This window comes from Garra rufa, unplaced genomic scaffold (assembly GCF_049309525.1).
Source record: "Garra rufa unplaced genomic scaffold, GarRuf1.0 hap1_unplaced_052, whole genome shotgun sequence".
Lineage (NCBI taxonomy): Eukaryota > Metazoa > Chordata > Actinopteri > Cypriniformes > Cyprinidae > Garra > Garra rufa.
In genome coordinates this window covers 11,532-25,166 of record NW_027394327.1, presented here as the reverse complement: position 1 = coordinate 25,166, position 13,635 = coordinate 11,532, and the positions used below count along the sequence as shown (strand labels likewise).

At 36.6% G+C, this 13,635-nt stretch overlaps 1 protein-coding gene across 1 annotated transcript in view; it reads right to left on the bottom strand.

Annotated features, from left to right (window-relative positions):
• The window catches only part of LOC141315916 (protein kinase C-binding protein NELL2a-like), a 71,659-nt gene extending 58,270 nt beyond the window's left edge, over positions 1 to 13,389 (bottom strand). Inside the window, exons 1-8 of the mRNA XM_073832752.1 lie at positions 13,085 to 13,389; positions 12,541 to 12,669; positions 4,924 to 5,074; positions 2,710 to 2,883; positions 2,513 to 2,609; positions 2,347 to 2,419; positions 2,181 to 2,263; positions 1,386 to 1,514 (exon numbers count right to left, since the gene is read on the bottom strand). Coding sequence (XP_073688853.1) covers positions 1,386 to 1,514; positions 2,181 to 2,263; positions 2,347 to 2,419; positions 2,513 to 2,609; positions 2,710 to 2,883; positions 4,924 to 5,074; positions 12,541 to 12,669; positions 13,085 to 13,136 — 888 coding nt within the window. The 5' untranslated portion in view covers positions 13,137 to 13,389. The remainder of the gene's footprint in view (positions 1 to 1,385; positions 1,515 to 2,180; positions 2,264 to 2,346; positions 2,420 to 2,512; positions 2,610 to 2,709; positions 2,884 to 4,923; positions 5,075 to 12,540; positions 12,670 to 13,084) is intronic.
• Between the last annotated feature and the right edge of the window lie 246 nt (positions 13,390 to 13,635).

Here is a 13,635-nt window from a genome sequence, read left to right as displayed (position 1 = left end):
CTCTGTGAAATGTAATAGTTTAATGAGAGAATGCAAATTTTTGCAAGAGAATGCAAAGTTTCACAGGAAAATGCAACAATTTTGCAACAGAACGTAAAGTTTCTTGGGGAAACATAATTGTTTTATGAGATAATGAAAATGTTTTGTGAGAGAATGCAAAGTTTCATAAGGAAAAAGCAATACTTTTGCTAGAGAATGCAAAGTTTCTTGGGAAACAATCGTTTTATGAGAGAATGCAAATGTTTTGCGAGAGAACACAAAGTTTCACAAGAAAATTGCAATACTTTTGTGAGGAATTGCTAAGTTTCTTGGGGGAACATAATAGTTTTGCGAAAGAACAAATGTTTTCTGAGTGAATGCAAAGTTTCTCTGCAGAATGTAATAGTTTTGCGAGAGAATGCAAATGTTTTGCGAGAAAAATGCAAATTTCCACAGGGAAACAACATACTTCTGTGAAAGAACGCCAAGTTTCTTGGGAAAATGTAAAAGGTTTTGTGAGAGATAGCAAATGTTTTTCAAGAGAACGCAAAGTTTCACGAGAAAATTGCAATACTTTTGTGAGAAATTCAGAAGTTTCTTGAGGGAACGTAATAGTTTTATGAGAGAATGCAAAGTTTCACAGGGAAATGCAACAATTTTGCTAGAGAACGCAAAGTTCCTTGGGGGAACGTAATCGTTTTATGAGAGAATGCAAATTTTTTGTGAGAGAATGCAAAGTTTCACAGGGAAACGCAATACTTTTGCTAGAGAATGCAAAGTTTCTTAGGGGAAACGTAATCGTTTTATGAGAGAATGCGAAAGTTTTGCGAGAGAACGCAAATATTTTCTGAGTAAATGCAAAGTTTCTCTGCGGAATGTAATAGTTTTGCGAGAGAATGCAAATGTTTTGTGAGAACTCAAAGTTTCATAGAAACGTGCAATACTTTTGTGAGAAATACAGAGTTTCTTGGGGAATGTAATAGTTTTACTACAGAACGCAAATGTTTTGTGAGGGAATGCAATGTTTCACAGGGAAATGCAATACTTTTGCGAAAGAACATGTGCAGTTTTCTTGAGGAAATGCAATATTTTTGTGAGAGAATGCATTAAAATATAATTTTTCCTCCTATCGTACATTTTTACATTCGCATGTCCCCTTAGCGGCTCTGTAGGATATTGTGGAAACAAGCTCCCACTGCAGTAATAGTAGTAGTCACATCACATCACTGCTCATTTGCATAATTTGCACTGTCACTCATGTCTTCTCTACTATTACTGAAAAGAATGACTTCCAGTTGCTTTCATTGTGAACGGCCCTTGAGCATGTAGTTCGGAGAGCCATCTCTTGTTTATATGCAGACCCAGTCAATCCACAGTCACCCCTTCCTGGCGATACATGAACTTACTGAGCATGTGCAGTTTCTGCATCCATCTATCCAAGCATCATCATCTCTGTATATCTCTCCATTCAGAGTGCACGTCCTCTCACAGTAACAGCCATCCAAGTACTTCATCTTCTCTTCGGCAAGTGCCAACTACAGCACAATGAAGATGTGAGGAAGAAGAGAGGGTGAGACTGAATGGTGAATCAATATAGAGGGAGGCAATACAAAAATGATGAGCAAGCAAACAATAAATGTTAGAAGGAGTGGGAAATAAGAGATTTATGATAAAGGAAGCATTTGTGGTGTTCACTATTAAGGACATCAAACAGAACAGACCATAACACAAAAAACCTATTGGCATCTAACACTAAACCTCAATAAAATAAGACACATCAATTTAACTGCATAAAATAAAAAAAGCTAACAATAGCAACATTAGCATGCTAAAAGTAACCCCCAAAACTCAGAATATAACAAAAATTCAATTAAAGCCCAGGATAACCCTGACAGGTCTCCCCCTCTTTTATCATTTTTCTCAAAACCCATAAAATGACACTTAATTTCAACATTTACACTTTTTATTGGGAACTGGAAATTCCCTGTTCAAATGATTAATTTATTATTCATGTAGCCCCAATGCAAACTGACTAAATAAACTTCTGTATTACACATTTAAATTCATTGCACAGACTAAAATGAATGAAACTGCGACCAAATTCAACAACTGTTTTGCATTAGCTCAGAATAATGAAACTCAGCAAGCAGCAAAATCATTTTTAAAGACAGGCTAAACATGTTTTTTTTTTATAAACCTACCTTGCTTGATGTTTTAGCCAAAATATCTTGAAGTTCCATGATCTTCTGAACCAGGCCATGGAAATCATTACAAGTGGGACAAGCTGCAAAAGTTGTGAATGTACATTAATGCAATTTCCAGACCAACAACGTGCGAAGTAAACTTTTTCTGAGAGTATACTCTTACTCCGGTTGAGATCTGGACATTGGACGATGTATCCATGGGGTATGACAACCAGCTGAACATCCTGCATCACTCCCTGACAGAAAGAAAGTTGAAGAGATGAAGTCAAGACAAATGCACAATTTTACACATTTTATGGACTATTTAAATCTGCAAGACTATGTTTCACCCTGAAGAACCCATGGGCGTCATTTCTTTGACCAAGCCAGATGTTTGTTCCTCTAGGAAATTCCATAGATGGTGTCTCCACAATTCTCTCGTAAATTCTGAAAGCAAACACAAATAAAAACCAACACATGAGTGGACATTGATATGGACTACTACAAAGCATTCAAATCCATCTCTGGTGGTTTTCAAGCCATTCACCTGTTGCAGTCAATATGGAGCACCACTTGGGTGGCACTGAATGCCAGGGAGACTTTGTGCCAGTGTCCATCTGCTAAACTATAGGGGAAGACCTCTCTCTGCTGCCGCTGGTCTGAGGTTTGGAAGAAGAGACGGATCTCATTACGCAGACCGCTGCTCTCTACCTCCAGAAACCTGAGGGGGATGCCAAGAAAACAGATTTACCCTTGTGAAAAGTCACAATCATGCTTGAAATCTCAGAACTCGAGAAAATAACTGCTGCCAAACTGTTAGCCCTAATGTTCCCATGCACAAGACTTCTGGAGGTTAAGCTGCCAAGTGGCCGTTATTAGATTCTAGAATGTGGCAAAGCAGCAGGGAATAATGCTGCTCAAGGGGAATATTGGAGTTTTGAATGAATGTGAAGAGGAGCAGTGATCCGTGAATCTGCTGGCCTGGGCTGCGAGTGCTGACCTTAAAGAGGTGGTAGAATCAATACTGTGTGTGTTTAAGAAATGTCAGTGGACACCCCAATCAGAAGTGTTACAGACATTCCATCAGGAGAACAGATTATGTGTTCCTCTGAGGAACAGTAAATTAAAACAGAAAAAATAGAAAGGTTTTACAGGAGCAAAAGCCTACTGGAAGAATGGATGCACAGACAGCCCAATAGATAGACAATAGATGGATGGATGGATGGACAGATATTCAGACCAATGGATGGATGGGATGGAATGGATGAGGGATTGAGAAAAGAAGGGATGGACAGGTAGATAAATGGATGGATAGAGGGAGAGATAGACAGTCAGACAGACCTACAAACAGACCAAAGAATGGATGAAGTGATGGATGGACGGACAGATGGACCGATTGGACAGATAGAGGGAGGGATAGATAGTCAGATCTATGGATAAATGGAAGATTGGAGGGATAAAGAAAGTGAGATGGAATGGGCAGACAGATTTCTAGACAGATAGATAGATGGATGGATAGAGGGAGGAAGGGATAGACAGTCGGACAGACCTACAGACAGACAAAGGGATGGATGGATGGATGGATGGATGGATGGATGGATGGATGGATGGATGGATGGATGGATGGATGGACGGATGGACAGATCAACCAATAGATGGACGACTGATCAATCGACAGACAGACAGAGGGATGGATGGATGGATGGATGGATAGAGGGGCGGACGGATGGACCAAACGAATGATTGATTGTTCGATTGATTGATTGACTGATTTATTGACTGATCAACACACAGACAGAGGGATGGATGGCAGTTGGACGACAGATCAATCGACTGACTGACAGACAGACAGAGCGAGGGATGGATGGATAAAGGGTAGGACAGATGGACCAAATGAACGATTAATTGATCGATTAATTGATTGATCGTCACAAACCAATTGATGGATGGACAAGGGATTGACAAAAGGAGGGATGGACAGACAGAAAGATAGATGAGTGGAGACAGAGGGAGGGATAGACAGCCAGAAAGACATACGGATGGATGGATGGATGGATGGAATGGATAAAAATACAGATTGTTAGATCATTGACCGATGGATGGATGGGCAGAATGGATGGACAAAGGATTGAGAAAAGGAGGGACGGACAGAAAGACAGATATAGGGAGGGATAGACAGTCAGACAGACTTACAGTCAGACCGATGAATGGCTGGATGGATAGAGAAATGGACGGATGGACAAACAGATGGATAGATGGAAAGGATGAAATGACAGATTGTCAGATCATTGACTGATGGATGGACAGGATAAATGGAAAATGGATTGAGAAAAGGAGGGACAGACAGACAGAGGGAGGGATAGACAGTCGGACAGACATACAGACACACCAATGGATGGACCGATGGATGAAAAGACAGATGGATGGACGGACGGACGAGTGATCAATCAACAGACAGACAGCCTGATGGATGGATAGATAGAGGGATGGCCGGAAGGACATATGGACAGAGCAAAAGATTAATCGATCAAAGACAGATTGACAGATCAATAGACGGACGGACGGACGGACGGACGGACGGACGGACGGACGGACGGACGGACGGACGGACGGACGGACAGACAGACAGACAGACAGACAGACAGACAGACAGACAGACAGACAGACAGACAGACAGACAGACAGATAGATAGATAGATAGATAGATAGATAGATAGATAGATAGATAGATAGATAGATAGATAGATAGATAGATAGATACCTTTGTTCTCCATAGTGAATGGACAGCAGCACTCCGGAGCTGAATTTCTCCTGTTTGAGGGTCAGTAGAAGAGTGAACTCTGTTCTTCCTCTCAACTTCTGAAGAATTCTCTCTGCTGCCTTGAGCGAAGCTCTTGCATTCCTTGATGTGCCTGATGGACAAAGTGAAGGTCAGTGAAGGTGAAATACTGAGGCATTTGTTCATTAAACTTGGATCAGCTGAATATATGGCTTTCTATATTAAAAGGATTCCACAACAGGCCATGTATTTGATCCATCCATCACTGTGTGGACAAGCTATGTAGGCCTATTCAACACAATCATCAGCTTGTAATTGAATTTGTTAAACATTTAGGCTACCGGTACCAAGCAAAAGTAGCTTAGAGGCAGAAATAGTCTTTAGTTTCCAGATCATGATGTAGATATGGAACTATTATAGCCGTTTTGAGCCAACGAGACCATCTGGTGATATTTATGTTTAAATATCCACTCTGGAGCCAGTGTGAATACTGAAGTAAGCAGAATAAATGAGCATGATAAATACAAAAGGGCCAAAGTTTGGCTAGTTAGCCCTGACAGGTAAGAAACTATACCATCTTCATTAAAAAAGCAAAAACAACATATACATTACTTTTTTTTTTAATTGCTTCCTTGTCACATCACAGACCAAGAGAGTTGCAAATATTGCTCATGAGCAAAGATGGCAGTTGCTGAGCAACAACCATTGAAGTGAATGGGAATTCTAACAGATAGCTTTCTCTAGACAACCTTGGAGCATACAAAGGACAATTTTAAGGAAATGAGGATGGTAGACTGACATACAGGTCATGTCATGACACTGATGTGCAGAAATAAAAAAGAGACAGAAGGAAGGAGGAAACACAGTGGGAGAGCTGATGAGCTGGATGAGGAGGGCACAGGAAGTTGACTGTCTCCTAAGGGACGAATGTTTAAATCAGTCCTGTCAAAACATAAGAAATGTCTGGGTCTGGTCGTCTCACAGGGTAAAAAACACGCAACATACACACACACTCGCACACACATAAAGGCCAACCGAGGGAACACTAATGTTCTGTAGCTATTGTCAAGTAAAGCTCAGGGGAGCTGTAAGCCGCAGCCGTGAGCCTATTGTACGCCAGGAATGAGGCGGAGTTTCAGCACCTTCATTAATCAAATACACTGTACGACAGTGAGTTGAAGCTAACCTGGTAACCTCGACAATCCGCAGAGGACACCGCAGCTGATCTAATGGATTCCAGGACAGTTCACGAGTCTAAGCATTAAAGTCCTCTGGGGAAGTGCCAGGAAGACATTTTTTTCCTGATACCTCTCCGATTAATTCCCATCGGATCGACGCTTCGTCTCAGATGCGCTATTCTTCTATCCCGCTCATCATTGAGGGTTGTATTAATGTGCTGTAAATCAAAAGCTAGTCATTCGATGGCAGCATTTAAAGGTCAGAGGGCAGCTAGGAACTGCTGATGGCTGTCCTCTAGGAAATTATGCAGATTACCAGTAATGATTTTTTACATAAATACATTTAATAATATACAAATACATAGTTACAAACCTGTAAAGATAAAGAGTTAGCTATATATTAAACATAAATAAATTTGTTAGCAAACAAACAAAATTTACACAGAAAGAGGAAATATTAATAAATAAATAGTTACAAATCTGTACAGATAAAGTCAGTAAAATATTAAATATAAGTAAATAAATAAATAGTTACAAATCTGCACAGACAGCAAAACATAAAATATAGAAAAAATGCTTAAAAATGTTGTATTATAAAAGAGCTTAAAATAAATCGGTAGCGATAGAGTCAGCATATATTAAATTTCAATAAATAAACAAATAAATAAAAAGTTATAAATCTGTACAGATAGAGTTAGCAAAATATTAAATTTAAGTATACAAATAAATAAAATAAATAAATAATAAATAAATAGTTACAAATCTGTACATAGTGTCACCTAAATTTAAATATAAGTAAATAAATAATTACAAATCTGCACAGACAGTTAGCAAAAAAAATATAAAAAATACTGATAAATGTAATAATTTAAAAGGGCTATAAATAAATAAATAAATGGTTAGAAATCTGTACAAATAGAGTCAGCAAAATATTACATTTCAATAAATAAATAAATAGTTACAAATCTGTACAAATAGAGTCAGCAAATTATTAAATGTCAATAAATAAATAAATAAATAGTTACAAATCTGTACAGATAGAGTCAGAAAAATATTAAATTTAAGTAAATAAATAAATAAATAAAAAATAAATAGTTACAAAGAGCTAACAAATAGTTAGCAAAACATAAAATGTAAAAAATACGGAAAAAGTTAACTATAATAAAAAGCCTAAAAATCCAATGAAAAATAAACAAAAACCAAAATGGTTAAAAATCTATATGGATAGCGTGAGCATAATATTAAATCTTTATAAATAAATAAATAAATAAATAGTAATAGATCTGTACAGACAGTTAGCAAAATACTAAATATAAAAAAAACTACTGAAAAAGTTAAATATAATAAAAGGGATAAATAAATAAACGAATTAATAGTTACAAATCTGTAAATAAATAAATATATAAATACACAAATAAGTAGTTACAAATCTGTACAGGCAGCAAAACAGAGAATATAAAAAACAAAAACAATTAATATATAATAAAAGGGCTAATTGAATAAATATGTTAAATATTATATTATAATATACTGTTAAATATTTAAATATAAATATATAAATAATTGAAAAGATTTAATGAATACATATAATTAAGAATATCTTTACATTAATTTTTAAAGAAACATCAAAATGCTATTTTATTCACCTCATTCAAGCAACATCTAATTCCTAATTTACAGACCATGAGGACACAATCACCACAGAGCAAGGAGCAATCAGTAACCTGAATCTGTAATCAATCGCTCCGAGTTATCAAACACCACAGCCCTGCTATGGCTCGAGAGAACCAATAACTTCAATAACGATAAACGAGAACTGGGCTCCTGGGAGCGAGAAACACAGTGTGATGCAAATTATGTAATTCTGGTGACACTATTCTGCCAGAATTGGAATTAAAAACCTTTAGAGAAAAGATTTCTGGTAAGTTTTCCTAATGATGCTGAGCAATTACACGTAAAAAAGCACTTAAATTGATCACAAGTCAGGCTACTTATGATGCAACCGCTTAAAAGCTGTCCTAACATAACAACAATTTAAAGCCAATGTAAAAAAAAAAACTCATTTACAACTGATGAATTATTCAAGGCCTATTATAATGACAAAACGAACAAGTGTCTCTCCTCAAGTTAACACTGCATTAATCAGAAGACACAGGTCCATTATTCTCTGCCTCAAAGCAGTGGTTTGCTTAGTAGAAATGCCACAGATGGATGTATTAAAGAAACAGTTTGTGTCTGAAATAATATGAGGGTGAGTAAATGATGAAGTATTTCTTTAAGTCTACGCAAAAAAAAGTCGAGAGCTAGGGAATGAGTGATACGAGTGACGTAGAGTGTTTGTCTGGTCCAGACGGCATCAGTGCACAGGAGAAACACTTAGCTGATGTCCCTCTTGGCTGCTGCATGCTCAAATAGCTGATGAATGAGCAGGAATCTGATCCTGGCACTCAAAAGATCCAGTCAGCACCAGGTCTGGCAGAAGAGGTACAACTATGCCAAACTTCTTTCTTTTATTGTTTGCTTCCACCCTGCTCCATCCATCTGCTCATTAATTCATTCAGCAAAACCCAGCCACACTCAGACTTACAAACGCATATTGGGCATTTTGATGCTAACTGTGTAGGCCTATATGTAACTGTGATGGAAAATTACTCATAGCATGATATAAGATTTTATTCATACCGCCTACTTGCACTTACTCAACACCACAATGTCTGGCTACAGTGGCACAATAACATGTTTAGCCTTGAATTATCTTTAATATCTCCCCCTCTGCCTCCTCCCCTCTTCTCTTTTCTTCTTTCCACTCCTGTATAAACAGCACAGCATGGATGTCATTGACGGACATTGATAGGTCTCTCATCTGCATTCTGCACATTTATGACCTTGTCTCGAAGCCTGTCTGTTAGATCCCAGTTCTGCAATCCCATTGGCATTTACTGGAGCGCCAATCAATACTGTGGAGGTGCCACCTTCTCAAATTAGAACACGACTATTCCCTCCACAGATATCAAATGCATCTGCTTATCCTAGAATGTCAGACCAAATATGCACGCATCCTAAGTCTGTGTGTTCATGGGTGTACAGTCGCACACGCACAATGTGTACAGTACAGTATGAATACATTCCCCAGAGCAGCAGTGTCTCATACACCATTCATACTGCAGTGCGGAACAGAAGTGATGACACAGATGCTGGCTAACTGCAAACCTAGAATGTTACTGCACGCATAAAAATCTGTCATCATCACAGGTCATGGGAGCGGTGACAGCATAGCACATAAGCAGCTAAAAGGTTGGTGGTTTTATCCTGAGGTGCTGAAGAGTGGCTGAGCCAGAAAGCAGAGAATGACCATCACCATTGTGCCCTTGAGCAAGACACTTAACCCCAAACTGCTTAAAGCGGGATGTCAATCTGGATGAACAACCAGCTATAAATCACCAGAGGGACAACGATGCTATAGACAGATCTGCTACAGCAGCCCTCCACATAAACAGAGTGGAATGGAATGGAATGGAATAGAAACACTAGAAAAAAGCAATAAGGAATGGAAGAGCAGATAAGATGTAGAAGTGTAGAATAGAACAGAAAAAGACAGACAAAATGGAACAGAATACAGACCAGACATATAATAAAACAGCAGAACAGAATATAGTACATCAGAAATTGAATAGAATAAACAAAGAATAAAATAGAACTAAATAGAAGAGAATACAAGAGAAGACAAGAATAGAACAGAATAGAATACAGCAGACTACTCAAGGAATATGAAATAAAAAAACAGAATACAGTAGCAGAAATAGAATAGAATAGAATAGAATAGAATAGAATAGAATAGAGTAGTATAGAATAGAATAGAATAGAATAGAATAGAATAGAATAGAATAGAAAGCATAGAATAAATCAGAACATAACAGAATACACAGAGCAGGTACAGACTACACAAAAAAAACAGAATAAACTAATAAAATACAGTAGATCACACATAGTATAGAATAGAATAGAATAGAATAGAATAGAATAGAATAGAATAGAATAGAATAGAGCAGATACACAACAGACAATGCATAGAATTGTTCAAGATAGAACAGAATACAAAAGAGCAGGTAGAGAATAAAGAAAACAATAGAATAAAGTGGATCACCCATAATAGAACAGAATAGAATAGAGCAGATATAGAATAGACCAGGCACAGAATAGATCAGAAAAGAACAGAATACACCAAAGCAGGTACAAACTACACAAAGAATGGAGAATAAAAGGATAGAATATACGGTAGGTCGCACTTAAAATAGAATGGAACAGAATCGAATAGAATAGAATGCAGATATAGAAAAGACAAAGAACAGAACAAAATAGAATACAATACACTAAAACAGGAATAGAATAGAATAGAATTGAGTAAATGTAGAATAGACAAGGCGTGGAATAGTTTAGAACAGAAAAGTATACACTACAGCAGGTAAAGACTAAACAAAACCAGAGCATAAATTAATAGAATACAATAGATCACACATAGACTAGAATCAATAGAATAGAATAGAATGCAGTAGAGCAGATAGAGAAATGACAAAGAATAGAACAAAATAGAACAGAATACACTAGAGCAGGTATAGAATAGAATAGAATAGAATAGAATAGAATAGAATAGAATAGAATAGAGCAAATGTAGAATAGACAAGGCATAGAATAGTTAAGAATAGAACAGAATGCACTAGAGCAGGTAAAGACTAAACAAAAACAGAGCATAAAATAATAGAATACAATAGATCACACATAGAACTAGAATGAATATAATAGAATAGAATGCAGTAGAGCAGATAGAGAAAAGACAAAGAATAGAACAAAATAGAACAGAATACACTAGAGCAGGTATAGAATAGAATAGAATAGAATAGAATAGAATAGAATAGAATAGAATAGAATAGAATAGAATAGAGCAGAAATAGAATAAAGAAGACATGGAATAGTTCAGAATAGTACAGAATACACTAGTGTTGGAATAGAATAGAATAGAATAGAATAGAATAGAATAGAATAGAATAGAATAGAATAGAATGCTGTTGAGCAGATATAGAAAAGACAAAGAATAGAATAAAATGAACAGAATACACTACAGCAGGTATAGAATAGAATAGAATAGAATAGAATAGAATAGAATAGAATAGACAAGGTGTAGAATAGTTTAGAATAGAACAGTATACACTAGAGCAGGTAAAGACTAATCAAAAATAGAGAATAAAATAATAGAATACAGTAGATCACACATAGAACTAGAATAGAATGCAGTATAACAGAACAAAATAGTACAGAATACACTAGAGCATGTATAGAATAGAATAGAATAGAATAGAATAGAATAGAATAGAATAGAATAGAATAGAGCATATAGAATTTCCAAGTCATAGAATAGTTCAGAATAGAACAGAATACACCAGAGCAGGTAGAGATTACACAAAAATAGAGATTAAAAAAGTAATAGAATATAGTAGATCACACATAGAACAGAATGGAACAAAACAGAATAGAATCGAATCGAATAGAATAGAATCGAATAGAATAGATCAGGTACAGACTACACAAAGAATAAAGAATAAAATAATAGAATACATATAAAAGAATAGAATACAACGCAATAGAGCAGATATAGAAAAGACAATGAATAGAACAGAATACATTTGAGCAGGAATAGAATAGAATAGAATAGAATAGAATAGAATAGAATAAATATAATAAATATAATGACCAGCAGTCAATAACAAAAAAATAATTAAAAAAAAATCTGATTTCAAAACTTAGCTGAATACTTTTAGCTGTAACTTTTCTATTCATCATAATTTTAGAAAGAGTACAGTAGTAGAGAGAAGAAAAGAGTAAACAAGACTAGAAGGAGCAGCAGTCAGTGACATGAAAAACTTAATTTGAAAAGCCCTAGAAACCGACTTCTTTGATAACTGGTTCTATTTATCATACTGTAACTCTGGAGCCATAAACAGCATCATCCTGGCATTCAGAGTGAGCCGTGGAGCCAGATGTTATTCCCCTCTCTACCCGCTGTCCTCATTAACTACATCTCCTGAATGGGATGACAATTCTTTGATGGGCAAGAACTTGCTGCTCAACACAGGAGCCTGTTTACTCCTGGGATTGATGCTTCACTGTTGGCTTGATCCATTTTTCATGAGAGATTAAGTGGGATCTGGAATTATGCCGTTCTAAACCAGCTGTCTGCTTGGCTGTTTCCTCTCACCAGATGTTGACAATGGATTCCAATTTCTCTAAATTGATGAAGCTCACTGTGAATGCGTTTTTTTTTTTCTGTTGCTGAGCTGCTGTGATGTCAGTTACACTCTGATACTAAAACAAAAGCAAAGAATCACACGCCAGCTCGATTGACTTGTTAAATGCCAGCTACACGCACCTTCAAACAGATATGCTCTGCTCTCATTGTGGAACCCCTCTACCTGGGAAACTCCAGCACTTGACTTCACAAGATCAAACTCCTGGAAGATATCCACATGTAATGCTGGATCAACCCCGAAACCTGAAACTAAAGAACATAAACATAAGGAATCACTTACAAACAGAACTGAGTATTGAGTATAGAATTGAGTGAAATATCTGCTTTTGTATATTTGCATATAGATAACCGCCATAATAAGACATCTGATAATACAGTATATTAATACATATTCAAGTTAATCAACACTTACAGTTAACAGGTATTCACAGTTGCATTTTTATTCTTTTTAATTTTTATTATACGTTAAATATATACATTTTAGAACACAATTACATAGAATACTTCAACACTTGTACACATTTCTCAACATTTCGGTTGCTCAAACACTATGTTAAGTGTGACCACCCACTAAGCAAAATATAACCATCCCATAACCACATAAGCACCCATCCCGTTGCCGAAATTTACCAGCAATAAGACGGCTGACAAATACTGCGCTTACCACAGAAAAGTCCAAGAGTGCAAAGCGCAAAATAAAGTTTGAATAATCCCATTGTGAAGGAGGTGAGAGAAACGCCTATTCCATCATGCTGATGTTCTGCTGGATACTGAGCGAGATGCGCATCAGTGATACATCTCCAGTAAACGCATCCTCAAACCTTCATTACACTTCGCCAAAACTTTAGCAAATAAACACGGGGATATAAAGCAAGAAGGAAAACTTCATGAGGCGAAAATTCAGCTTCTGGAGATGCAGTGTCCTCTTGTGAGTGAGCGGTCAGTGGAGAGATGCAGGTGCGTCTGTCCTCCCTTACGACCAGAGAGAGAGAGAGAGAGAGACAGGAGAGAGAGGGAGAGAAGAGAGAGAGATATGGAACACACGCACCTGCAGCTCATAAATCCTGCCACCTGCTGGTCATGCACATTAACACGTTTCATATATAAAAATGTATATACTTGTATATAAGTATATACTTGTATATGTATATAAATGTATATATATATATATATATATATAAGAACTGTTCGTTTTTATCACTCAATTCTGACTTT